This window comes from Anarrhichthys ocellatus, unplaced genomic scaffold (genome assembly GCF_004355925.1).
Source record: "Anarrhichthys ocellatus isolate YVR2014 unplaced genomic scaffold, GSC_Weel_1.0 scaffold7, whole genome shotgun sequence".
In the NCBI taxonomy this organism is placed as follows: Eukaryota; Metazoa; Chordata; class Actinopteri; order Perciformes; family Anarhichadidae; genus Anarrhichthys; species Anarrhichthys ocellatus.
In genome coordinates this window covers 7,629,721-7,656,856 of record NW_022280037.1, presented here as the reverse complement: position 1 = coordinate 7,656,856, position 27,136 = coordinate 7,629,721, and the positions used below count along the sequence as shown (strand labels likewise).

The window sequence follows — 27,136 nt, the reverse complement described above, 5'->3', positions numbered from 1 at the left end:
CACACACACACACACACACACACACACACACACACACACACACACACAGAGAGAGAGAGAGTTGTCAAAATGCACTGCATGTGTATGACAGATTGTTATTACACTTCAGCCCCTGATAAAATTCTGCAACTGAAATATTTAGAGGGCTTTATAGGATACAATCAAAGTGCAGCAGGCTATCGCAGCACATTTTAAAGTGAGACATCTGCAGTGCTTCCCTGTGGTTTAATGAGGCTGCAGAGGGGTGGGAGCTGGCCAAAGTGGTCCTGCCTAGTCTGCTACTGCCCCCTAGTGGATATTACCAATACTTTCCCTTAAATGACACATTTAACTTGGACAAGGCTTTTTGGCATTGCTTACAAATAATGAGTGAGACGCCATAACCTGTTTAAAACAAAACCCTGGTTAATCAAATCCTCAAACAATGGAGAACAGTTCTCTTCCATATTTTAGTGTATTTGACAAACTATCATCTGTCCCTGGAGTCTGGACCCAGATGTTGTACACAGCAAAATAATATACCACAGTGAAATAAGTAATCAAAGTTCTCATATTCAACTGTACTCGTTATGTGAAGTTTAGCTTTTAAATGATCGTATCCAGACGTACACTAATAAACACTCCTGCCATGTCTAGAAACCCTGATTCATGATATAATGACATTTTTATTATAAAGAAAATGCTCGATAGGGTGGTTGATATTACCACGGCTGCTCTTTGCTATATATAAAAAGATAAGCAATACAGAATTATTTTTTTCAATTTTAAATTGACATGCCATCTTACCTTAAACCATTTAAATATTGTAATCAAAATATTACTCCCAGTAATCTTTGTACTGACATGAAAACTAACATCCTCATTGACCTTAAAAGCAGCAGCATAACACATTTAGAAGTTAGATACTCCTCCACTGAGTGAAAACATTGAACACACACCAGACTGTTGAAACAGTGGTCCAAGAAGACCAGCAGCACCGTTTGCTCCTTCAGTGTGAGGCCAGCCTCCTCCCCTGCCAACACAGCTTCCATCATACATTTAAAGAAGAACGGGAAATGGCTGGTCTCCCTCTTGAACACCTGAAACACACAATTCAAAAGAAGAAAAATATATTGTAGATAGGCATCAATTTAAATGGCAACTGTAAGACTGTGCCTACACCATCTTTACAGTTACTCGTATAAACACGGTCTCTTCGGGCGCTGGGGTCCCCGTGCAATGACAGGTAGTCTTAGATGAGGCGCTTCAGTTCTTACCTCCCAAGCGGGGACATTCTCTCTGAATTTCTCGTTGACGATGCAACAGATGGACATGAGGTAGGCATTGCTGGACACCTTGGGAGTGTAGTTCACCCACAGATAGTTCTCAAGATACTGGCTGAAAGGTGAGAAAATCATTCATGAATATATATCCATCAACTTTTTTTTATATAATGACTGCTTCGTTAAAAAGAGGAAGTGAAGTATCCCACCTGAACTCAAGCAGCATGATTTTTCTGATGGCAAATCTGAAAATGTGAGTGAAAGAAGACAACAGAGCGAGATAAATAAGAGTAACATGTGTTCATTGGATTGCGCACAGCAGCTTATGTGAAATATGCGACATATTTACTTACTTGGACTTGAGAATCTCTGTTTCATAAACATCTTCCATCACCTAAACAAACAGCAGAGAACAGAGAACCCCCCCATCAGAATGACTAGTACCAGCAGCCCTAAACACCTCTTTATTGTATCAAACTAAAACACACAAGTAACTAACACTATGAGAAATACAGTGCATAGAACATGTGTTTGCAACTTACGTTGTAAAAATCAGTTTCACTACAAAAATGATATTGACACCTATAAGATGCAGCAATGCAGAAAACTCACCTTGGCGTCAAAGGGAAGTTTATTCTTTGCATGCGGAGCCCAATATTTATTAGCCAACTGAAACAAGAAACAATAACATCAACAGCAGTAACAAACTGCAGCATAAACATCCAAGGTTCATACGGTACACATGATGTTTTACAGCGTGTGTACAGTTGGAATACTCAGATGTTCAACTAGATAAGGAACTACTTTTGTGGTTTTCTGGATTGGATTTATACTCTTCTGGTTAATTTTCCAATTTAAATTGACTCTCTTCTAGACTGAACATGATGTGATCCACAGCACACATACTCTGTCACAGGCACACTCCTCACATATTAGTACCATCTCTGTAGTAAGATCTTCTGTGTAAGCCAGGAAATGCATACAACTGATGGCATGTGAGGAGGTAATCTGTATTTAGCATAAAAACACAATGGGATCATGTATTTCAACACAACGGTGTTGTAACGTTTCGTGGGCAATAATTCATTACCTGTGTGACATATTCTGCATTAATCTGAGACACAGAAGGCGCTGAAGCCTTTTTAGTTGGGGTTTCTTTCTCCATGGTGGCCCTCTCAAGCTGCTACAATGAAAGCTGTGGGAAAGATAAGAGATTATATGAAGTTACTGATGGACACCAACAGGCTTTAGACTTAGCTATTTGTATTGAACTAACGCCTTAAAACATGGAGCCACTATACACATGAACAGTGCTGAGAAGTGTGGCTAACTTTAGCTAGGTTAAAAACTTCAGTGGGTCAAATGTGTGTGCAATTCTTAACATTATAGCGCTAATATTCTTACGTTTTTCCGATACTTTAATAAAGACAATATCAATGCTAAACGTTTCTATTATGTATCTTTATAAATATAGCAGGCGTCGTAAAATACGAACACTGGATAACCTAAACTGCTCCACAATACTAGCTAACGTTAGGTGATGAGCTAAGCTAAGCTAATTAGAATATGGAGGCTGACTCGGGGATAAGTTATAATAACATTAATGATAGACCCATAGCGTACGCTAACATATGAATAATAACTAAATCAGCTCACGAACCTTTGTTTATTTCCGCATGAATGTAAGTGCCGTTGGACGACTGGTTACGCATGTACACAACCAAAACGCGCTGACTGCGACTGACTTCCTGAACAGGTACGTCCCTAAAATCGTCCCCAAGTACGAAAGCAAGTCTTTCGTTCCTACTGTGTAATAATAACAACAAACTAATTTAGGTACGTAGAGGCTATCATAAAATATACCAATAAATGTAACAAAACCAAAACGAATTCAACAAGAGGCACAATAAAATATGAATGAATTTAATACAAAAATATATAGGTCCGTATATTTGGACATTTATTACATATTTTACATACATACAGTAAACTCAAATATCAGAATCAGAACCATTTATTGCCAAAGTATGTTGCACATACAAGGATTTTGACATGACAGGTGGTGCATAACATGAAACAATCAACACAGTGCAATATCATGTTACTGACAAATCATGATCATCATAAATACAAGTTCATCCCCCGAAAACAAATATTACACAGTAATGTTGATTAATATCAATGAGTCAGTCGGTGTGTTCTGACGTGTGATGACTGTGTGAACGTTTTGCCACAAATGTCACACCGAAACGGCCTCAGCCCTGTGTGGATAAGATAATGCCTTTCAAGTTTGGAGGGAGAAACAAAATGTTTGAAGCAAATGTCACAACGATTCTTCCGAGCTGACTCTGTCACTTTAGGTTGAACATTAGTCGAACAAATATGTTGCTCAAGATCGTTTTCGCTCTCAAGACTTGCAGAGCACACGTCACATTCAAACACATTCAGTGGTTCACACCAGTAATCGTCTGGATGCATTTGATTCTCAACCACCAAAGTGACAGGTTCATCATTAAGCAGCTTGTTGCCTGTAGGTTGGCATGCTACTTCTACATTATGTGCATTGCTCTCATACTGTGAGAAAAGTGGAGCGGCCATGTTTTGATTTTGGACAAGCTTATCTATTTCAATGGAAAGTTCAGAGGGAAATGAATAATGGTCTGTAGCCGGATCATAGTTGCACGAAGCCTGATAACTCTCATCTCTGAGCTTTTTCCCAAATTCATTGTTCTCCTCTTGTAAGCCTACTTCTGAACCTGCCAACCATTCAGTGTGTATTGCCTCTGAGAAACAAGATGAACCTCTTCCAACACTTGTATAATGTGACTCCACCTGCTCTCTTGTTGCATCCACATTCAAATCTGTACAATCACTGAGGTTATCAAGGCATTTATCCTGGAGATGGTTAGTATTTATCATTTCTCCTTGAATATAATGTGAGACCGTGTCACCCTGTCTGCATCTGTTCTCGTGAACTTTTAGATGTCCAAGCTGTGTGAAGGTTTTGCTGCACGAGGAGCAATTGTACGGCCTCATCCCAGAGTGAGTGACCAAGTGCCTTGAGAGCTTGTACGGAAACGCAAAGGTCTTAAAGCATATTCGGCATGTGTGAACTTTCCTTTTTTTACAAGTTATGTTACTTTTAGAGTTTGTCTTAAGGAGATTGTTCACTTTTGTGATAGATATTGCGGGCCTGGTGCACAGCAATGCACTCACTTCATTACCTTCTGCAACATGAGAATTTAAACGTGTACCGTCTTTGTTCACGGATATATTCTGTCGAGGGATCTGAACACTGATCCTTGGCTGCCGTTGGCTATCTGCTTTCACTTTTCTAACGTTCTCCTGTTGATTGACTGGCTTGGACGGTTTCCTCTCACAGTGAGTTCTTTCGTGGGTTTTCAGATGTGAAGCTTGCCTAAATGCTTTCCCACACAAAACACAGTGAAATGGTTTCAAGCCTGTGTGTACCATCTCATGCCTTTCTAATTTAGAGGCACTTGGGAAACACTTTAAACACTGGAAGCACTTGTATTGCACATTGCCTGGATTTTGCATTGAATTGGCAGTATGTGTCCTTTTCACACTCACTGTGGAAACCTTTCGCACAACCTCATTTTTCTTTGAGATAAGTGGCAACATCGTATCGGATACCCGGTTGTCATTCTGAATAATTACCATGGAGGGGGTCTGATCCAGGTGTTTCAGGGAGACTACATCGCTGCCAGTGTGTGTCTCAAAATCCTTACGTAGTAACATTTCCTGGACTGGGACGTCTGCTGCAATCCTTCTGTTGAACCCACCTCTGCAAGAAGGCAGCCGATTGATATACAATGATCGTTGTTTGTGATATCTAGACCACAGGTGTGTGCGACAATGGACCCTCAAGTGTGTTTTCTGACGAAACCTCTTTCCACATATCTCACAGCCAAAGGGCCTTTGTCCGGTATGAGTCATCATGTGCCTTTGGAGTTTTGATACTGACGGAAAACATTTTAAACACGTATGGCAGCGATGTATCTTCTGCCGCTCGCTGGCGGCATTGCAGGTTTCCCTCTGCCGTTCTGCTGATGCGATTACCTCACAATCCCGAGGAAGAGGGTCGTTGCAATCACTGCAGTTCACGCTCCATGTTTCTGGTTTGACGATGATGTTCAAGTCAACGGGATCTAGAAAATAAATGAGGTAAATGATGTATTTCTTCAGAATCAGACATTTTCACATTATCGCTGTTTTGCACAGTGGTAGGAGTTCCCAACTCTTTTAGGTTCCTACAAATGTTATGATGACGCACTGAATTACCTTCCAACTGCAAGGACCTGTTGCAAATCATGCTCTGGAATGGTTTCAAGGACTGCTGTGTGAAGCGTTGCTGCTCCTGTTCATCTGACTGATTGAACGATTGCTCTGGTTCTATGGCTGCTTCCGACTTGATTTCGGTCTCGACCAGGTCCCGCACAGCATTTACATTTATTTTACACTGTAGCTCCAGTTCCACTGAGGAATTCACACGATTGCGATGGCCGGTGGGACGTTGCTGAAATGACGACTGAAGCTGCAGACCTGAGGCTCGTCTGACATTACAAAACCTTTGCTTTTTCCTTTCAGTACCGACAGAAAGTGAACATTCATTTTCTGCACTTAAATGAGATGTCAAGTGTACCTTCTGTCTGAAGGCTTTCCGGCAGATCATGCACGAGTAGGGTTTCATCCCCGTATGAATAAGGAAATGCCGTTGCAATTTGGATGGTGAGCAGAAGGTTTTGAGACATTTAGGACACTGGTGCTTCAAAGTCATTTTGCTTCCGCTGGAGCTCAATTCTTGTGACTGCAGGGGCCCTTTCGAATGGGCCTGTTTAGAAAAAGTCTGGCCTGACTCTCTGCTCATCTCAAATTGTTTTGGTTTGTTATGAGTTGGAGATCGAATCCAACGGTGAGGAGATGAAGTAAACGACTTCAAGCGGACTTTGCAGGTGTATCCATTGTGGGCATTGCATACAGATGCGTCTCCTTTTGCAGAATCAACTTGCTCCTGAGTTATTGGATCCATAACATGTGAGATACTGCTCCGAGTCTTCAAGGCATCATTTACATGTGGCATATTTTTAGGTGGATTTCCAGTTTTGAGAGCCACATTTTCTCTTTTCCACTCCAGCTGGGAGGCCACAGGAGATGACACAATCGAAGGCATTACATTGTAATTACAACTGCCACGTGTGTTAATCCCTGCTGCTGGTTTATTATTATTTGCTTGTTGGTTATGCGTTACAATGCCATCCTGTAGTAGACAGTCTGTTGGAAGCCTTGGGTGGTGGACTTTCTGCAAGTGTGTTTTTAAATGATCAGACTGTGTGAAAGATTTTCCACAGATTGTGCAGACGAAGGGCTTCTGGCCAGTGTGGATGAGATAATGTCTCTGAAGTTTAGATGGTGACGGGAAAGATTTCGGACAAACAGGGCACGGATGCATTTTCAAATCACCACATTCGGGATTTTTGTTCCCTGTCCCAAGTGGTTATCCTCTCATTAGACCTAGAGAAGAAAATAAAGCATTAAAACCTAAAGTAAGCATGCGTGAATTACAATGAATGCGATGACAATAGGATACATGTGATTCCATAAATAAAATGCAACTAACCTCGCTATAATTAACATTCAAACTATGTTTACTGTTTTAGGAATTTGACAAAGGCGGTAACAGTATAGCCTGCGGGAATCTGCAGCAGGTGGCTAACAAGCCTTATGTTGGATGACTAATATAGAACATATAATATATAATCCAGTCAAACGTACTTACTAAATACGTTTGAAGCTGCCTGCGGTCCTATTATAACTCTTGAATTCATCAGAAGTTGGCAGCGTCTGTAGCTCGTTAGCTTTCTTGCTAACAATACGTCGATGACGTCACCGGATGTTACTCTGGCAAACAAATATGTACGTCCCTCAAAAATGTACGGCCGGAAACAAAGGTTTTCGGTCCGTGCCAGAGCGGGATACCACATGACAACGGGTGTTATTTTTTTATAGATTGGCTATGCGAAATGATACGACCATGCCATTATGATGCTAAACCTACCCATATAATGACAAACCCTTTCAATAACTCTGCTCGGCCTACTTTCATTTGTAGGTCAAAACAAAGTGTTCTGCTGTGCCCCACGTTAGATAGGCCAAGGCTGATGGATATCAAACCTTGCGCCACAACTTGGCACAGACATCGACGACTTTATTGCAATCATATAGCACCTCTGTGAAAACGTGCCCGTACTTAAACATTTTTGTTTTATTAATGAGGAACAAATATAAAGAGACCCTTATCACAATCATGTTTAATTTTTTACTGTACATCATCACATCAGTGTATGTAGCCCATTACATAAAATATCCAGCTTACAGAGCATAGGCTATGGTGTGAAAAGTACACTAATTATACATTTTTCCTATTCAGATGGCTCAACAAATCATGCCTTCTGACTGTAATAGTAATGTAAAAGGCAGTGATGTTGTACCAGTGTTGTAAGCAGCAGCCTGGTGGGTTAGCAGTCCTCCTCTGTTAATTTCACATGCGATGGGCTTTTCCACTTCATATTTAAACCAGCTGTTCCCTCTGATATGTTCATTTTGGTTCACACATTTATTTATTATTCTATAAATGTATATACAATTCTGAGTTCTGAGCCGAGGGATTTGCTTGTCTGTCCTGCGCCAAGTGTTGTTTGGATTTGTTGTACATATCCATTCCTTTGTTTTGGCAGGTTTAATAAAATATAATAATGTCACTTTTCAGAGGTAGGCCTTACCAATAGACAGCATTGTGATTCAATTGTGTGTTGTGTCTTAGGGTTTTGGTCTGTGAACCTAGTTTAGTCTAGCAAGACCCAGGCAGATCAACCAAAGGCTTTCAAACCCTGTTGGATTTACATATATGAATATGGTTTTCCCCTCAGTTTTTCTGGTCATTTGATATTCCTATATGTAGTAGAAGTAAAATCGATTAGTTAATCGACAAAAATGAATCATTGTCATTGTTGATTAAGTTGTTATTCAAGAAAATGTCTAAAAGATGAAATTTGCACAGCAAAATATTAAATCATGTTTATTTATGTTTAATTAAAGATACGTAATATACTATAATATAACGCTGAGTTGTTGACCATCAAGAATAAAAAAAAAACTAAAATGCAAATACTTCCATTAATTCAAAATACAAAAAAAAAATTGAAATGTTTAGAAAATAATTCTATGTTTTAGTGTCTTAACGCAAAACATTGAGCCGAATATATCAGTGATCTATTATAGAAGAGAGATACATGTAAAATATTTCTTGTTTTAATGCTTAATGGCTTAATGTATACATTTGTGGGACTCGGTATCGTAGAAATACTGCACGAATGGAATTGAAAACTATTTAGCTTTTAAATTACACTGTTTATGTTGACCACAAGAGGGCAGCAGACACCACTTAATAGCATGTGATGGCTTACCAGTTCAACAGTTAGAACAAGTTTCATTCAGTCAGTGCTGTGACCATGAAGACATGCTTTCACAAAATGTCAGGGGAAGAAAACAATACATTTTGTAACAAAAATGATTCAAATATGCAAACAAACAAAACCACAGTCACTGAGGCAAACAGACCACATTTTCAAGAGGCATCTCGTGCAATGTGGCCGCTTCTGAGCTGGGCTCCCCTACTGTGGCCCACTGCTATGGGGAAAGAGAGTCACACACATCAGCCTGATTAGCCTGGAGGAAGAAACACACAGTTAAAGTCCATGTGCAAGGCCACAATGACAAGAGCCGCAGGCTGCTACACTGTGCACAAAGGACAACGTTAGCCACAACAACCAGTTTGTTTGCAGAGCGGTTTCAGGTCAGCTTGGCAGAAAATATACATTTGACAAAACACATGAGAAAACTAAATGTCACCCTGTCTTTATTCATTTTGTGAGGACACACAGAGGTAAAAACACAAAGAAATGTGTCTGCCACAGGCCATCACATGGGCTATGATGAGGGTGTGATGATATTTGTTGCTTTGCCTGTGCCTGCATGAAAACAGGCCCGCTGAAAGACAGAATGTATTGTTTATAGTGTGATCGACAAGTGGCGGTCGTGCACAGAATTTTAGTGGCAGCGCTCCTCTGCGTTTACAGAAATGTTTAGTCTTGTATTGCCGTGCTATGAAGCCTTTGTAATTTAACCGTTGCTCCACTAAGAGGAATAAAAGCACATGCATTCAAACCTCAATACAGAAATGTCTTGCAAATGTGGGATTTTAATAATAGAGTTAAATGCAGTGGACATATTTAATTGCGATGCATTGGGCTGGTGTGTGCCGTTTCTTTATTTCCATTGATCAATTTGGACAAAAAAACATTTCTCAATCTTTCCTGTATGTTTACCAAGACTGCTGAACATGCACGTTTGCTCAGCACAGTCTTGTTTGGCATTCAGACTGTTACACACATTTAGACATTTTAAAGACTACAACTGACAAAGAAAACCTTCTTAGTGGGATGTCTTCTTCAGCTATTTTGTGTCATTGCCAAATCTTAACAGCTCCATTTATTGAAAACACTGAAATATAATCAAATATTTGTGGAATAAATGTATCGGTGTTTACTTGACTGGGGTGGTACAAGTATATAATGAAAGTACTGTATTAAAACACACCTATATCATAGTGTGCATTGGACAGCTGCATCATTCAACAATTCTGAATGTCCCCCTGGTGAGGCCCTTTAAAACCAAACAAGTGCACATTAACACACACTGTATATTTATGGGGCATCGGCTTGCTCTTTCTCATAAATAATTGCTTGTTTGTGTTTTTCAAACCCTCAATAAAAATCTTCAGGCCCTATTGGCTGCCTCTATTGTTCAATTTTTGATAACAACAATCAAAAGAACATTGCGGCTGGGGTGAAGATCAATAGCTCACTCCACTCTGCCGCCATCACAAGCACAATGAAGAGAATAGCCGGAGTGAAGAAGCATTCCAACTCCATCATCAATACGGTTCATGATCTTTGAGAAAAGAAATGTTCCAGGAGCAATGGTTAATAGTGTTGTTTTCTTCCCACATCGTCACAATGTCCATTGACAGCCCCAGCGCTTACACACACACACACAAACGCACACGCCTGCCCTGCAACTGTGTGTTGTAGTGTCCCTCTCCCATTAACCAGGTTGCCTTAGAATCAATAGAAAACATAAAGAGGCTTAATCTTTTCAGGTGCTCGGTGCTGATTGCCTATTACACAATAATAACACACCTTGAATCCCATAGAGCATGAGAGCGGGGAACACAGTCCCCCTCATCCGCACACATTACACACTGCCACAAACAGTCACACAGTAAATCTACAGGTTTACAACTGAACAGATGGTGTTAGCGGTGGCGCTAGGCCTTTATGAGGGGTGTTAGCTGACGTGGTGAGAGAAATTCCAGCAGAAACAGTGGGATATCAGGGGGTACAGTTTATCGCCTCGTGGAAGGAGACACTGCTGGTGTCTCCTTTTGTAGACTACGGTCTCCAGTCCTCTGGTATGCAGCTTCAGGTTATAGAGGTTCCATAAGACTCTTCTCCGAGGCAGAATAACAGCTGCTGCAGTATTCAACTCCAGGGGAGGACAAAGTGAATTATAAGCGTATAGGTTCTGGGATATGAAGTGGAATAAACACATCCTCAGAACCGCACATGATCAAAACCACTTGCAGACAGACACAGCTTTGCATTTCAACAATCAGCAGTGACAAACAGTCAACATTAATGAGCAGTTATTCAGTTTTTATTTTCCACATTCACTGATGACCTGTTGTAAGTCATTAGGTGTTGGGCTGTCAGAGTCACTCCTTCAGAAAAGCCCAAATGAATTCCAGTGATGTGGATGACTGGAGTCTGGTTGTTGACGCTGGCTGTGTTTCTATAAACTGAGCCAGCAGGACAGGTGGAGGATCTGGGAATCAGGCAAGTCCAGGACTGGAACCAGGGCCACAGAAGGACTGGACTCTCCCAGAGAGCTTCTTAAACTTTCTTCAAGTCCTGGCAAAGGTAAAGACGGAGAGGAAGATCAGGGGGTGATTGCAAAAAAAAGGGAGCCGTTAGTTTCATGGGAAGTTAGGTTGGAGTTGGACATTAGGTTCTCATATATCTGCTCCACTGGGGCTTTCCCAGGACAGAGGCTGCACTTAACCCTTCGACCGGGGATCACAGGCCTATTTACAAATTATTGGCATTCTCAAACCCTTGGCAGATTGTAGACCTAAACCCCCAATCCGACTCCCTGCAATGCAGACATATGGTCAGCAAGGACTGAACTCTAAGCTAACCCCCCCAAACTCTCACACACAGAGCCATATACAACCAAACACATATACACAGAAGAAAGGGGGGGGACCCTGACATGCCCTTTTGGACAATCCTGTCTGTGTGTGGGGGGGGGGGGGGGTCTAGTGCAATGCATCCTCTGCTCCTGTTGTGTTGTGATGTTAGGAAGCTGTGTTGGGACTACCTCTCAGTTTTACTGGAGCCAAGAGATGTTGTTAGTGTGTGTGTGTGTGTGTGTGTGTGTGTGAGTGCGTGTGTGGCCGGACTACAGACGGGCAGTGGACATGTGAGAATTCATTGAGCGTCTCAGAGCCTGGTCTTGATGACAGCCTGTCTATTTAGCAGCAGCCCGCTGGGATGTTGCCCGTTCCCTCCTCTGCTCTGTGCACTAATTGGTCACAAGTGTTCCTGTCTCATGGTTGACTGTCCTGGCTTATTCCTCACCATGCTGGATGGTACTCGGGGGTGGTCACTGTGATCTGGCATAGTAGGGAAAGTATGCTACACTTTAGTACCATCACTACAGCAAATCAATCAGTTTTTCACCAACCACAGCCGAAATGTAATTGCTGACAACTAAACCTGGGTCTCAGTGGACAAACACAAACCGATGCTTTTTAAATGACATCCACTACTGACATTTATGTGAACTTGCAGAGCGAGAAATCAGGACGGAGAGGTTACGTGAGCGGTTCAGCACTATTTAATAAGCCTCATTTTCTTTCATGTGAAGCACACGCAGCATGCCAAACATCCTTACAAAGAGCCCACACACCCTAATTAGCTAATATGCACTACAGCTTAAAATACCCCCAGTGAACACAGGCCTTTTTTGGAGGGCATTAAAAGCCTAAATATGTGTTATCAGAGCATGTGGTGCTCCCTGGGAAGCAGGATCCTCTCTGAAGATGGCTAGCTGACAACTGAGTGAGCTAGAGAGATCACAGACAGGATGGTTTTATTAAGAGAAGAAACACACCCTTCATCACACCTTGCGCACTAAGCCTCTTTTATGTCAGGACGTTTTAATCTTTGTACTAACGGATAGGAAATAATTGCGCTCTCTCTTTGAGAGTGTCTTTCAGTGTCTGTGTACACAGACATGCCTGCTTATGCATGAATGAGAGACATGGGGGGGGGGGGGGGGAAGGTGACTTGAGTGACCAGGCAATTTTGTGTTCTTTTGTCTTTGCTAGTGAAAAGACAGATCGCTTTTCTCCACTCCCTATTAATGCTTCTGTAAAAATCACACAAAATCCAACCAATCCCCATTCCCTGGTTGCTCAGCCCCCCCTTTGGGCTACACGGGGCGCCTCATTGAGAGGCCCAGTGGACAGAGGCTGCAAGATTCAAAAAGCCATCACATTAGCAATGGGATGGAACTAAACCATCTCCCCAAGAGGACCAGCCATTATTCTGCTTCACGGCGAACACACGGGGAGTTGAAAAGGTTACTGTTAAAATCTCTGTGTTTTCAAAACCAAACCATTACTAAAACCAACAACACCCCTTTATGCTAAACGTCAAAAGCCATTTTTGTTCAAACTGATTAATATATAAATATTGTAAGTGAATAGAAGGAGGGGTGTAAGTGACGGCAGTGGCAAAAAGGAGAGGAAAAGGAGGTTCCTGAGTGGAATGGTTGATGCCTGCTGGGCTTATGGGGCTTTTAAGCGGTGGCCAACGCCCAGCGCCAGTGGTTTTTAGTTGTGCTACACTGACTTCCAAACTGGTCAAATTAACCGGTAAACGAGGAGGTAATTAGCAAGTGTTGGCTCATGAAAATTGTTATTGTCATTTAGTCCAAGGAGAGTGAACAAAGAGGATGAGGGGCTGAGTGTGTGCAGTAGAGCCATGGAGAAACGGAAAACATCCTCCCCCAAAGCAGCTACAGTCAATAATTTGATACCAACAACAGATCACACGCCAACTTGTATGTGAGAGAGGTTGCTAGTCGTGATGAGCCCACAAAGAAGTATCACCTAACTCTGTAGTTCTCAGCTCTACAGAGGTTTATAGTATCTCTTAGCTCATCGTATTGGTTTTCCCGGCCCACAACTGCTTTGGTTCACTCTCACCGCTCTCAGCTGTTGAAGAAGTGAACATTTTGCTCTGTATCGGTTGGATGTGTGAAAGTTTATACCATTTTTAAAGGTGAAAACATGTCAATGTTGTGTTCTCAGTTTGTTTCAGCCACCCCCCAACTGGCCAAAATCAATATGGATGATTTCTATTTGGAAGCAATGACATCTAAACGTATTTGATTTTGATACTTAGAGTGTAAAATAATGGATTTCTTTAAACACAAGAGCGTATTTAGGCCCTTCTTTAAAAGTTTTTGTTGCGATGTGGCCGTCTATCTTCCAGAGAACCTTTCGATCGTAAGTAACAAGTTGAGACAAGATGTTTAAAGGTTTCATTTGAAGCATATGTCATGTCTATCAGCTGTGAATCCTAACGCAAGTAACCCAAGGGTGGGGTCGGGGGTTGGTGGGGGGGTGCAGTCACATTTTGCTCCAGTGTTGTTGTCTGTCTGCGCGCTGACAGCAGCAGTTCTGAGGCTGCGACTGCTAGCGCCAGAGGTGTTACTTTTCCTCCTTTGACTTTTTGGATTCATCACCCGATGAGCATAGGCTGTGACCCATAAAAACGCCCATGGGTAAGCTGCCAGGGCTGGGCTGTGCGTGCGGGGTAAGGTAACAGATTCCAGCTCGATGATGAGTCAGTAAATGGTTTTAGGGGAGCAGTCTGTGCAGTCAATAATCAAAGAAACATACATTTCAAGGGTGAAGATTGAGGTTGCTTTTGCTCCAGTAAACCAATGACCCAGTAACACAGTTAATGGTTTTTTTTGAAGATAAACTACCATAGTTTCCAAAGAGAAGCATCAATAGTTCATTTTGATTTCAACTGTGCTAAAGATGTAGCATGTATTTGCGATATCCACATCTATTTGATACATTTTGCATATAAAATTCATATTTGAAATATCTGGACAAGATTCCTCCTCATTGCTCGTTGCTCTCCTTCTTTTGTGGATAATGAGAAAAAATAAATGATACGCATCATAAATTGAGAAACAATGTTAATAACAATTATATAATAGGGTAACAAAACAAATAGCACTGTTGGTCTGTCATGCATATCAGCACGTACTCGAAACGGATCGACCGTTCCTCCATTCATCACTGGTTACCATAATTCACGTCCTCAAGAAGATGAGTTATGTCAAAGCTAAAAATGACAGAAAGATGGCTGGTTTGGCACAGATTCCAAAATGTTAATTGACTGCTTCAGCGATGACTTGACAACTGAGCCCGTGTGATCGATGTGCTCCTCGCCCTTTTCCCTCCGAGCGATATCTCTTAGGATAAAACAAATACCGTTCCACATTTGCCTTGACGAGGACCTAGAATCCCGGGAGCGGGAGATGGTGCCGCATAAAAGTGTAATGATGACAAAAGACTGTGCCAGCTGCTCGGGTTACTGTACACAGTGCAGACACAACAAATGGATTACAATAATTAAACAGGAAGAAGTGGAGATCCTCTGGAGAGACTGCTTCCTAGAATATCTTAGGAGTTTACTTAACCAATGTCAGCTCCAAACTTTCTTTGAGAGACAGTGCAGAGAGAGAGCCGGGCTGTCACTTTGTTTTCATTAATAGAGTGATGTGGAGCTCTCGACTTGCAAGAGCAGCGTTGCCTTCAACAGAACAGCGTATTTAGGATAAATCCTCTTAATGAGTGTAAATATTAGATCAATCCAAAGTGTACGTGTAGTGTCTTGAGTGGGAAACAAAGCGAAATACCTTGGATGATCTGCTGTGCCAGTGAGTGGCGGCACTTGTAGAACACCCTGGCACACAATGACACCAGCTCAGCATTCATCTTTTCCGTGGCTTTCTTGAAAGTAGCGGCAACTGCATCCGTTACATCCTTTACACCCGTGACCTCCTGGTTATCGCCGAGCACAGCCAGGGACAGTGAGAGTGAAGCACTGCACATGTCGGCAGACATGACGGTGTGACACTCTACGGATACGCGTGCCACCTTTGTAGTCATGTGACAGGAAGTCCTTTTGGTGGGATCATCCTGAGTTGCAGTTACATGAAGCTCAACAGCTGCGCCCTTGGGTAAGGCTGGTACCACGATGACCAATAATGGCGCGGGTTTGATCTCAGGCTCCCACGGCAAGTCCTGCAAAGCAGACAGATGGAATTTAGATGCACTGGCTGGCAAATTATATACTGTGTTGTGCTACACACTGCAATCAAATGTATGGCCCTCCTGCTGGGATGCATGCTGTGTTCTTCTGACCGCAAACACTCCTCCATCAACATTAAACATTATTGTAAGGCACATGGTAAAAATTCAACCACACAGCACTAAGACAGGGTTTTTATGTGACAGACTGACAGGCTATCAATTAACACGAGATTGTGAGGTAATAATAGTGTGTACAAACTATTCAGAAAGAAGCCACACCGCTTGCAGCCGCACAAATGCATTCAGTGTGAGCTGCATTTGTTACCATGACAGGTCCTATCCTAGATGACTTCTCACCTTCCTAAGAAGATCACTCACAACATGTTATGGCAGTTTCACCACACACATTTAGTGGAAAATGGCCTCAATTTCATCTATAGAGCCAAAATCTCTTTATTTTTTTTTCTCCTCAGGACTGAGAGCCATTAGCAGTAACAAAATGTCTTGGAGCAGTGCTACAATATGGCCCTCTAATAATACTTGGCTGTGGCTTCATCTGCTAATGGGAGAGAAATGAGTGTTTTATATAACCGCCATTTCAGTCGGAGTCGATAGGGCAAAAACACTTAACCCGCTTTTCAATTTGCTGGATCAATTTTCATCCACTTACACCCCACTTCGTAAGTGCAGAATAATAACAGGTTACTTACATTTTATTTTGATATTCACTCACAAAAAAAAGCAGAAATCATTGACAAGAGCAGACGACGGCCTCTTTTGTCCCTTCAACAGACGAACCCGTCATGACCCAATCAGCCATATTCAGTGAGGCAGCACTTACCTTCAGATTAAACTTTAGCAAACGCTTAATTGTGTATCAACAGCTAACCTCTTGCCTTGGAGAGTGAAACAACATGAAAAAAGCAAGTGCCCTGAATGAGTATTTGTGCAGTGTGGGGGTTAAGATTTCTTCACTCTGCTGGTTTTGAACCCAGCCTAGCTTGCCGTGATCAACAATAACAATCACAAGAGCGGAGAACAATAGCCGTGTCAGCACGGACCTCTTAGTATGTCAGACAAAGTGACAGCACATATATACGTGTCCTATGCTTTGATAAATGTTATATTAGCACTTCTGGCACCGGCTAGGTATTCTCCTAGAGGGAACCGCTCCTGCACTTGTCAATAGTGATTGAACATGGACTAGAAAGTGGGAACTGGGGAGAGAAGTGACAGGACAGGGGGTCCTGCTCAGCCAGGCTTAAAGGCCACCCTGCAGGCCTTGGGTGCAGAGGTACTATACCCAACCGACCGTCCACAAGGAGATCAGGGGACTTCAGCGGTGCAGCTCCAGCCTCTGGCAGGACTTAACTGTCACGGCACAGTTGCTGACTTTTTGTCAGAGCTGTCGGGCGAGGTTACATCAGTCCCCTTTTGTTTCATTATTAATGTAGCCACCAAAATGTTACATTAGGTGGCAGGTTTGTTCAGCAGTTCTGCTGAACTAAATGTGCTAAAGATACATCATTGTGTGTGTGTTTCTGTATGTGCATGTGTGAGAATCAGACCTCCATTACCCTGCCAGAGGATTGAGAAGGGGAACACTGGCTGACATCCCTACCTGACCAGAGATCATTTATTAAATGAATCCAATAAAACACAAACTTTGATATATGGTGGAGCGGAGTGCTGGAGGGGCAGGCCGGTGGCAGAATGTGTGTATGTGTGTGTAGAGGGGTCTGTTCTGCTCTCCACCAGTCCATCTCATTACTTCATCCCACTTCAGTTCCAGGGCATGCAGCCATTCCCCCAGTGCTCTCTCACTCCGTAGGCAGCAGGTAAACGGATAAAGTCTGGATCTGCTGCGCTCAGCTCTCTACACTGATGGGGTGTGACCTGCCTCTCCTTATGTTTGTTTTCTTTCTCCCCACTTTCCTCCCTCTAACTCATGTCCGTGCGCCTGAAGCGTGCAGTGGGTTGGAGGGCCGAGAGGCGTGAAAGCCGAACGGTAAACACGGTAATAAGGAAGTGGTGTAAAGGCGGGGAACAGCGGGGAGCTGATGGGACTGCGCTGCTTAGCCAGTTCCCCTACATTTCCTGCCCAGCGGGACGCCTTCAGCATGTGGCTCATGTCTCAGCACTTACTGTAGTGCTGTCAGTCTGCTATAATATCCCTTCCCATTCACTCGCTTTTTTAAAGATTCCGCTCTGAAGCTCGTCAGACTGTTTGTGTAAATGAAACACACAGGGCCATGTCAGTGGGGTGAGGAAAAGTTTAAGGGTTTGAGGCCATTATAGAAATACGGCAGCAGGGGCCACAGTTACTTCTAAAGTCCCAAGTAAGCAGGAGAGAAATCAGTTAAAAAGGGTTTTACTTTAGTATACAGGAAGGAAACTCCCCACACTGCAAATGCAGTGCTATTTAATTCAATTCATTACCAATCAACATTTCAACAAACCCAATAATTTCTTTAAAAATCTTTTCCACATTTCCAAAACAACCTTTATGAATAGTGTGTGTGAAAATAAATATATTAAAATCTGCTTCATGATCATTTTCCACTTTTTGACATGTTTTCAGAACCTGTTATTGCTGTACAAACAAAGGGACGTCTGTTTAACATTTATGGACTTATCACATCAACATCTCCCTGTTCTTCAAACCCATTGCACACACACACACAGACAAGCAGGCTCTTGGTGGTTTAATGCACCGTAAATACAATTTCACACTTGTAGCGACTTCAGTATGCTCCCAATTAACCCTGCAAGCTTCTTCGTCCACCTGATTAGAGAAATGATTAACGCACAACAACAACACGGCCCTGTGGCTTCACAGACACCCTAAACACTGGTCTTTCTATCATTTCACTTCAAAGTTCTGGTGTCATATCTTTCTTTGATATGAAAGTGTACATAGTCCAACATTTAACAACTGGTTTTCAATCATCCATAACTTAACCACATAGTAAATGTTGTGCACATGGTTTCAACCTAATTGACTCTACACAAAATGCAACATGATTTATTTAAGTACTTAATTAGAGATATTTAACTGCATTTTTTGTCAATGACCTTATATTAACATATTGTCTATTTTCTCGTTTTCTGGTCTCTCTTTCTGTTTTATTTTCTCCTTTTTTTTCTCTTTATCAACTCTGTTTTGAAAAGGGGGGAATTAACTTAGTTTCTAATTTATACCTAATAATGTCTGTATGTTTCACCTCATAAAGCTGCCTGTATGTGAAGCAAGACTCTTTTTGCTAATGCCAGCCAGTGGAGTTATCTCTGTTGTCTGTAGGAGTCATGTTATCAGGGTTTGACCAGAGTTAAATATTCTAATTGCAGTCAGTTCAAATGAGCACCGGTGCTTTGTATAATCCCCACCCCAGGGAGAGAGCATTTCACCGACTTTAGGATGAAACAGTAGCCCCCCACCACACTTCCTTGAAGTGGAAGAGAGGAGAGAATGTGAGGGCCAAGTTGGGAAGTCACACCAAGAGGATCTGCCTCACAGGCAAATAAAGAGTGTGTGCTCAGGTTAGTAACCCACCACCTCAGCTGGCTCTATCCTTAAGGGGAGAACCCACCTGCTTACAGATGGAGCTGTCAATTACAGCTGCTTAATCTGGGAATCAGTTGAAAATAAAACATGGTCTTCTGGTGGCAATCCTGGGTCAGCTAACTGAGACGGAAGCACAACAGATGGCCGATGTTGTCCATCTTCAATGACCTCTGACATGGGCCTATAGTCTTGTGACCTCCCAGAGCATTGCCCTTGGTTAGCCTTGTTATCTGAATGAGCCATTCTGCATGCTAAGTTGACGGCATACTGGCGGCGCTTTCAAGAAGTATATTCCACTGTGAGTGTACAATAAGGCGCAATAAGTCAAACAAATTCACAAGTAGACGCTAGCTCTTCACTGAGATAAGCTGAACTGTAGTTTATGTATTTGAATTCAGAAATTGTAACTTAAAGGCTTTGAGAATATGAGTGCTGGCCTTCAATAACAGTTAGAATTTGATATGTACTGCTAGAATTTTGTGGAATTGACACAAAGTTGACATCCTCTCTTCTAATCTTTAACACTGCTCACCACTGAACAGAGCCACATGTTGGAGGTGAGCTCCTGGCTCTCTCCGTGAGGGCCTATTCCCATGGCTAGACAGATTACTGTGGGAGGAGAAGGGCTGCCAGGGGAGGCTGGTTCCCCTATTAGACGTATGGAGCAGGGGTTGTAAGCTGGGGCGGTGGAATGGAGGGAAGGATCGAGGGAGGTGGCAGGGAAGAGGGGTGAAGAGGGGGATAAGCTGCTCTGAGAGTTGAACGGAGCTCCAAAATGGTATGTGGGGGCAAAGGATTAGGAAAGCTCTGAGGAAGACATCTGCTTCTGTGCCAGGCTCCACATTATCAAAGACACCAGCGTTTCCCACATCATCAACTTTTCATGAGCGCACTCGCTGGTAAATATCAGTCGCAGCGGCTTGCGTCTCAAGGGGGCAGCGCGGGGCGAGGAACTTTTCCTCATTTCACAATCAGAAAACACAATTCTGAAAGGCCTCTCTGAAAAACTTGGCTACCATATCAAGTTTCTCTTCTTTTACTTATTCATCCACACGGCCCACTGTCTTCTAATACATTAAACATGTGTTCATTCTATGTGGGAGTAGTATCATACTATAAGTATGATCAATGTTATCAATAAAACAGCCAGTCGTTGCTCTTCTTCTTAACCACTGGTATATATTTCATAAATCAAAAATCTCACTCGACAGAGGCTGACCTTCTCTTCCTCTGCAGCCCTCAGCGTGCTCTCCCAGATGGACCTGACGATGGGGATGTCTTGGTGTCTTGTGATGTAGCAGTGGGCCTGGACGACATGAGCTAGAGTCAGGCCGCTGATCACAGCCTCCAGAACCTTCTTCACATAGCTGAAGGACAAATGGGCCTGCGTCCCGGTGCCTGCCTTCACCAGCTGCATGGTACACGGGACCAACGCAATTTGGCCCGCGCAGAAAACAGACTCATCAACCTGGAGAAAAGAGCATAGAAGAAAAACACAGCAGTGTTGGCTTTATTACGATAAACCGAATATTAACAGTCTAGAGCCAAACTAGCAGCTTGGTGAGGGTGTACTTTCTACTTCACCAAAATTATTGCAATTTATCCTGAGGGGACAAATGAATGTCTGTACCGCCAAGCCACTAGTGAGGATAAAAACAAGTAAGGGGTACAGTTTTTTTTTGAAATTATACTATATTTATCCCGTTAAGGGGGAAATTTGTCTCTGCATTTGACCCATCCCTGTATCAGGGTGCAGTGGGCTGCCCATGACAGGCGCCCGGGGAGCAGCTAGGAGGTCAGTGTCTTGCTCAGAGACACTTTGACTCAGAACACGTCCCAGCCAAGGATCGACCCTCTTAGCCAAGTGAGCTAGTCGCCCCTTTTCTTAGGATATTGCCGCCCTATACTCCAATGCTTGACCATATATCTATATAAGGCTTACATCTCTCTACTTATCCATACTGGAAACTAAATTACAGCCTTGAACTGATCTGGTATAGGGTAGTGTTTGGAAGTGAGATGAACAAAAGGAATACAGACTTATTGCTAAGAGAAATATCTGCCCTTCAGCACCAAAGAACCTGAATCCTAAAAAACTAAAATTGATGACATGTATATGCACACCAATATAGAAATATGTATAGTTCAACCAAAAAACTAGAGGGAAGAATCAAGTCATGAAACTTTTTTTCCCCCCCCGAGTGCAATATTCATCAATGAGGTGCCATTAATCAAATTAACATTAATTATAAGCATATGTTTAAAGCAGTGTATTAATTAACAAGTTTCACCTCTTCCATTTATCAGCATCTTATCACCAACAACTCCTATTTCACAAGCAGCTGTTCTGTGAGAAGCCTGCCAATGTGTCTCCGTTGCACACGTGTTATTTACAGTGTGATAATAAGCTCAATTCTCTGTTAAATACCTCTGTTAGAATTAAGCTTCTCGTATAATGAAACCTGAAAAAAAAATCTATCTGTTTAATGCAGAGAGATGAGTGCGGATGAGGGGTGGCATTAAGGAGGTCAGGTCTTTAGAGACCCCGTGGCTCACCAGTGTTTGAGGTTAGATGGCATTAGGGCTTAACACTAGCTGCTGGTCAATGCAAATAGCTGTTGGTGACGTGTTGATAATTGCTGGCCTATGCAGGGACCTTGGAGCACATGCAGATCTCCAGGGAGGATCAAGAAGGCCTGAATCAATTGATACATGGCCCGAGACAAGGTCCTTCACTGATTAGCAAAGACACAGCCAGGGGTGTCATGTTTCTCTGTGAGATTACCAGAGTTAGCATGGACCAGATGTATTACTCCAGACTTAGCACCCTCTCAACCAAACTTCTCCTCCCACTCATTTAAAACAAGCCCTTTCTTTTCTTGGTTAAGACACAACTTGTTCAAAGGAGGAAAACTGAATATTTTTTTTGTTACCGAAATGTATGTCTTTAATGGGATACCAGCAGAACAAGATGCTTTAGCTGCACAAGTGCTTAGCTAGAGGGCAAACATGGTCATGGCTATTTCCATAATCAGATGGGTTTGCCATGATCCCCAGCTCCATGGGTTCACTTGTCAACTTTGATGAATTTTCAGTTTCCATCACTGCTGCTCCAAATTACTGGGACAGTGCGGGAGACAAGAGATGGAGGGAAGACGGGCGCGAGTGAGTGAGGGGGAAGAAAGGGATGAGATAAGGCCCTCGCTGCTTTCAACCAGTTGGATCAATCACCGGATCATTTACCTGCGAGCACAATCTACCCAAGTGCCTGCATTTACTACGTCTGCCTCACATAAAAGCCAGATTCCCACACATCAACAACAAATTGTCATTGGCATTCCATTTATGAGCCATCAAATGCCATCATATCCACTCCAACAAAGAAGGGCTCCATCAGGTTGGACGGGTGGCCAGAATCTCTTAACAAGCTTGTCCCCATGAAAAGAGCTCAATCCACTTTGAATTCATAAAGGCCGGCTACCATTTGTATATTTGAATATCAAAAGGGGCTAGCATGGGCCCCCCTTGACTGTTAAAGGCATACTCCCATAGCTTCTACCAAGCAGGTGTGTGATGATCAATTATTAAGGACCCCGCTCTGGTTACTCTTAGTGGGAGGTGGAATTGGGGATTTGGGGGTTTGTGGCGGTGGGGGGGCACATCTTTCTCTGGTGAACCTGGATGGGGGAGAGACAGTGGAGAAGGGAGAGCGAATACTATTTACATAAAATTAACAGTTCAAAAGAATGAGTTCACACACCAATCAAACTTGTTAATTGACTGTCAATGGTGTGTCCCTGAATATACAACACAACTACATTATTCATCTTAGGCCTTGACAGGGAAGACAGTCCAATTTGCATGGGCGTTCTAAACGTGATCAACAACCACAATGCCACATGCATTTTTAATAGGCCAGAGATGGGATCCTTTAATATTCATGAGGGTCAAACAATTGCGTATGACATTAAACTTTCTATAACAAGGTAAGTATCTTTCAAATGCTAGTCTTAGCAGTCTAAATGGCCCACAGAGAAAAGGGTGAATCAATACTACGTTTTCTGTTCTACTGCTTCTTAAAAATGTCGGATATTTTCTGTCACGACTTTAAAGATTTTCAGAAATTTCGGGTTTTTAAAAGTTGCCTTTTTGAAAAAAAAAAAAATGTTTTATTAAATCTCAGATCATTTATTCCATCAGAGAAACATAAAGTGCTTAAACAATAAACATCAAAGCAGAATCTCATTTTTGATATTTGATGAATTCAAGATGTTTATAAGTTCAACTTTGTTCCATTTAGTCAACTGCTTTTTTGAAATCTTCCTTTTTAATGTTTGATACAATAAAAATGTATAATCTAGATTTTAATGTAAAGTGTCTTTGAGTATTATGAAAAGCGCTATGTAAATAAAATGTATTATTATTATTATTATTATCTAAATATAAGAAAAGCAAACAATATCACAGTATCTCTTTCTGATCATTTTGTCAGTACATGTTTCGCATCGTACAGTGAATTATTGAATAATTCTGAGTGATCAAGCAGCCCTTAAAGTAAAAATGGAGCACATCACACTCTTTCCATCTCAGTATTAAGCAGCCCCCTTTTTTTTTTGTTCATGCTTTATCAACTTTTATTTCAAGGATAAAAAACGGCATCACTTTTCTAATAAACCCAATGACCAGTCAAAAGGTCACCATCCCCAAAGACGCTCTCGCTCTCTCCATCCCTATGAGCTGCAGACAGAAACATACATGTAAATGTATCAGGGAGCGCCTGGCTGTGTCCACTTCCAACCCTTAACGGTGTCTCGTTTCAGGCTGGTGTGTCTGAGGTGTTTCTAATTGCAGTTTTTTTGTCAAAGAGCTTCCAGAGATGACCAGACAGTGCTAGACTATATTCACATTGGTGTTGGAGCCCTCTGGGCCCCCATCGTGTTGAGAACGTCTCCGGGTGTCATTAGCTGAGCTTTCGGATGGTATGGATGAACTGGGCTGGCCTAGATAAAATGACCTGGTATTGACGAACAGTCAGGGTTTTTCTGCCTGGTTCCAAGGACAGAGGGAGGTGGAAAACTGCTCCACCGCTCCTATCAGATATGCTAATGGTCACATTTCTCCCCATTGAGACCTCATGCATAATTTAACCAGGAAAATGATAATACAAAATGTGTAAAATAGGTTAGATTATTACGGTGTAACTTTTTCCTTATGCGAGGACACATGTAACCACGCTAAAAGGGTAATGCAGCACAGTATCAGCTACAGGGTGGGTAATTAAATGAAAAATGTAATTCATATTTGTAATATGTCCTTTATTTGTTGTTACTACATCTTTGCGAGTGTTGTTTACAGCCTCATCATGAAGTAAGGGTAAAAGAGTTCATCTTCAGAGCACCATGCTTTCCAAGTCTGAGCTAAAACTTTTTATTTTTGGAAGTTGTATGCCTTTACTAAATAGTCAATAGTGAATATAGACATTATAGAGTTTGACATGGTTGAGTAGAAATAGGCCAGAAGCAAACCAAGGATGCTGCATTTACATTTTATCTTCCATTCAAAACTTGATTTGATGTATAAACTATCATTTATTTTAAATGGGACACCCTTTGGTATACTTTCAATCCCTTATGGAACATTCTTAATATATGTGACAAATTTCCAAATTTCTATCTTGACTCTTTAGTCATTTTCTTCTTTTCTTGAATATTTTAGGGTCGGCAAATCGCTGAAAATAGTTAAAAATGTGGGGATCAAAAAACAGAGGTTGAAGTTCTGTTGAATGCATTTAAGTGCATATATTATTTCTGCTTTTTGGCGGGGATTTGATTTGCAACGACTGTTTAATCCTTGTGTGGTGGATGGCAGTTTGTCAGGGATGTGTGCTGTGATTTCATCTTGAACTGGCTTCAAGTCTGTGGGGCTCTTTCAGCATTAGTGCATTCAAAGCAGATCACGTCTGGGAGTGGGAAATGATAAGAGATGGGCTCATGTTGTGCTGCGCCCTGAGGAAATCCTGCCTCTTCTGACACCTCATTTCTACAAATACAAACCTTTCAGGAGAACCACAACCGTTCTTCCCTCTACAGAATCTCTCCCCATGTTAGGCTTCTCATTTAAGGCTTCATGGGAAGGGGGAGGCAGATATTTGCCTTTTTTTATTCCCTCCTGTTTTTTCTCCCACTGTCTTTATTTTTTTCTTCCTGTTTGTGCTCCAGTTTGAGCCTAACCCCTGTATGCTCAACTGTCACACAAAATCAGTGTTACTTAACGGCGACATAAATAGCCGTATGAAGTGCACAAAGAGAAAGAGTGCAAGTATAGGGCATTTCTGAACGCATTCTCTCAGGTTTAAAACTGCACAGTTATTTCAGGAAACAAACTATACGTTCAAAACACAAGGGTTATTTTGATGACAAATTTAGAAGTATACTCAAAATTACACAACTACAATGAACCATTGTTGAGGCAACGTGTGGTCAGTCTAAGGGACACTGGCCTTTCCCCCAACCCCCACCTTCTCCAAGCTTATGTTTATTTTTCTGTTGTGCCTGTATGTCTGCCCTCAACATGCCCACTCCATAGACACTGAGCCGTGTGGAAGAGTAACACTGTCATGTCAGCTCTGGTCAACTTTGTGGTAGTCAGGAGCTGCCGCTCAGTACTACAGCCAAGGTCAGAGGAGCCTGACTGCTGGATGCTCAGGGAGACACATCAGAATGCCAACAGGCATGAACAAACAAATAAATAAATACATCTTTCCACAATCAAAAATATATAGATTTTTACCACAAAATAAAACTAATTTTGATACAATGTGGCATGGTTTCTGTGTTTTGTCCTAAATTGACTGTTGCTATAATTATGTAAAATAAAGACATAGGATCAAATAAAACATAAAAAATCCTCTAAGCTGATGTAATAAAATTGTCTGTTGTTGTTGAGCACTGTGCCACACCAGAGCCGGGCTGTGGATGAAGAGTGATGGAGGGGCATGGTTTTTCATTGCGTTAGGCAAAATGCCCTGCTGCCTTCAACTGTCCCGACCTCATACTTTTTGACAAATTGGTTTTGAGGCTTTTACGACTGATGCACATATCGCAAAAATCATTTCTGCCAAGCTTCCTCTATGACCTGCCCGTGGGATATGACAAGCCCCTCCACGCATCGCTCTATCAAACCGAATCTTTCCAGGACAATGCAAATTATGACAAATTCCATCATCCTGCATTATGCGCTTTCCCGCTAATCTCCCTAATTCGAGAGAATCGGGGAGGGTCTCGCTTTTTCAGCTGAGGGGCATGTTGTCTGATTGAATGATGCTGAAACTGCAACCCTCAACCCCCGTTCTTTCTCCCTTCCCAGCTGTGACCACCTCGTCTCTTCTGTCTTTTCATATTTTTCCTCTTTTTTTGAAGCTCCATCTCTTGGCCTGGCCGATGATGGAAGCACCAAACTAACCTGGCCACAAAAGAATGATGTCAACACAAAATGGCACAACCATTAAAGCGTAACTATGAGAAGTGGTGAAGTCTGCGTGTGTGACAGGGTGTGTGTGTGTGTGTATGTGTACGATATGAAGGATAGGACCACAGTGTGATATGTCTATTCTGCATAAGACATTTTGAATGTCAAAAACAAAACAGCCTGCAACCCAACGACATGAAGCTGCTGGTTCCATAGAGAAAAGTCCTCTGCATCAAAATATCCAGTTAAACACACACACACACACACACACACCTCGTCTTCTCTGCCCTGTTGATACTC

General features: G+C 42.2%; 3 protein-coding genes across 5 annotated transcripts in view; all 3 read right to left on the bottom strand.

Annotated features, from left to right (window-relative positions):
- The window catches only part of aqr (aquarius intron-binding spliceosomal factor), a 47,853-nt gene extending 44,823 nt beyond the window's left edge, over positions 1–3,030 (bottom strand). For both annotated transcript variants that reach the window (XM_031847135.1, XM_031847136.1), the window contains exons 1-7: positions 2,923–3,030; positions 2,353–2,457; positions 1,875–1,931; positions 1,616–1,656; positions 1,472–1,507; positions 1,257–1,377; positions 939–1,079 (exon numbers count right to left, since the gene is read on the bottom strand). In XM_031847135.1, the coding sequence (XP_031702995.1) occupies positions 939–1,079; positions 1,257–1,377; positions 1,472–1,507; positions 1,616–1,656; positions 1,875–1,931; positions 2,353–2,427 (471 nt within the window). In that variant the 5' untranslated portion in view covers positions 2,428–2,457; positions 2,923–3,030. The remainder of the gene's footprint in view (positions 1–938; positions 1,080–1,256; positions 1,378–1,471; positions 1,508–1,615; positions 1,657–1,874; positions 1,932–2,352; positions 2,458–2,922) is intronic.
- Positions 3,031–3,312: 282 nt separating this feature from the next.
- On the bottom strand, positions 3,313–7,160 carry LOC116383707 (zinc finger protein 770). 2 transcript variants are annotated; one of them, XM_031847752.1, is made up of 3 exons: positions 7,060–7,160; positions 5,565–6,794; positions 3,313–5,431 (listed from the first exon to the last, which is right to left on the bottom strand). In XM_031847752.1, the coding sequence occupies exons 2-3, from the start codon at positions 6,730–6,732 to the stop codon at positions 3,441–3,443; spliced, it is 3,159 nt and encodes a 1,052-aa protein (XP_031703612.1). In that variant the 5' UTR covers positions 6,733–6,794; positions 7,060–7,160; the 3' UTR covers positions 3,313–3,440. The 2 variants fall into 2 exon arrangements, with proteins under 2 accessions (XP_031703612.1, XP_031703613.1); XM_031847753.1 differs by having other exon boundaries at positions 5,341–6,794.
- Positions 7,161–8,416: 1,256 nt separating this feature from the next.
- Positions 8,417–27,136, bottom strand: part of dph6 (diphthamine biosynthesis 6) — a 56,129-nt gene continuing 37,409 nt past the window's right edge. The window contains exons 13-15 of the mRNA XM_031847141.1: positions 20,589–20,837; positions 15,408–15,795; positions 8,417–11,311 (exon numbers count right to left, since the gene is read on the bottom strand). Of these exons, the coding sequence (XP_031703001.1) occupies positions 11,193–11,311; positions 15,408–15,795; positions 20,589–20,837 (756 nt within the window). The 3' untranslated portion in view covers positions 8,417–11,192. The remainder of the gene's footprint in view (positions 11,312–15,407; positions 15,796–20,588; positions 20,838–27,136) is intronic.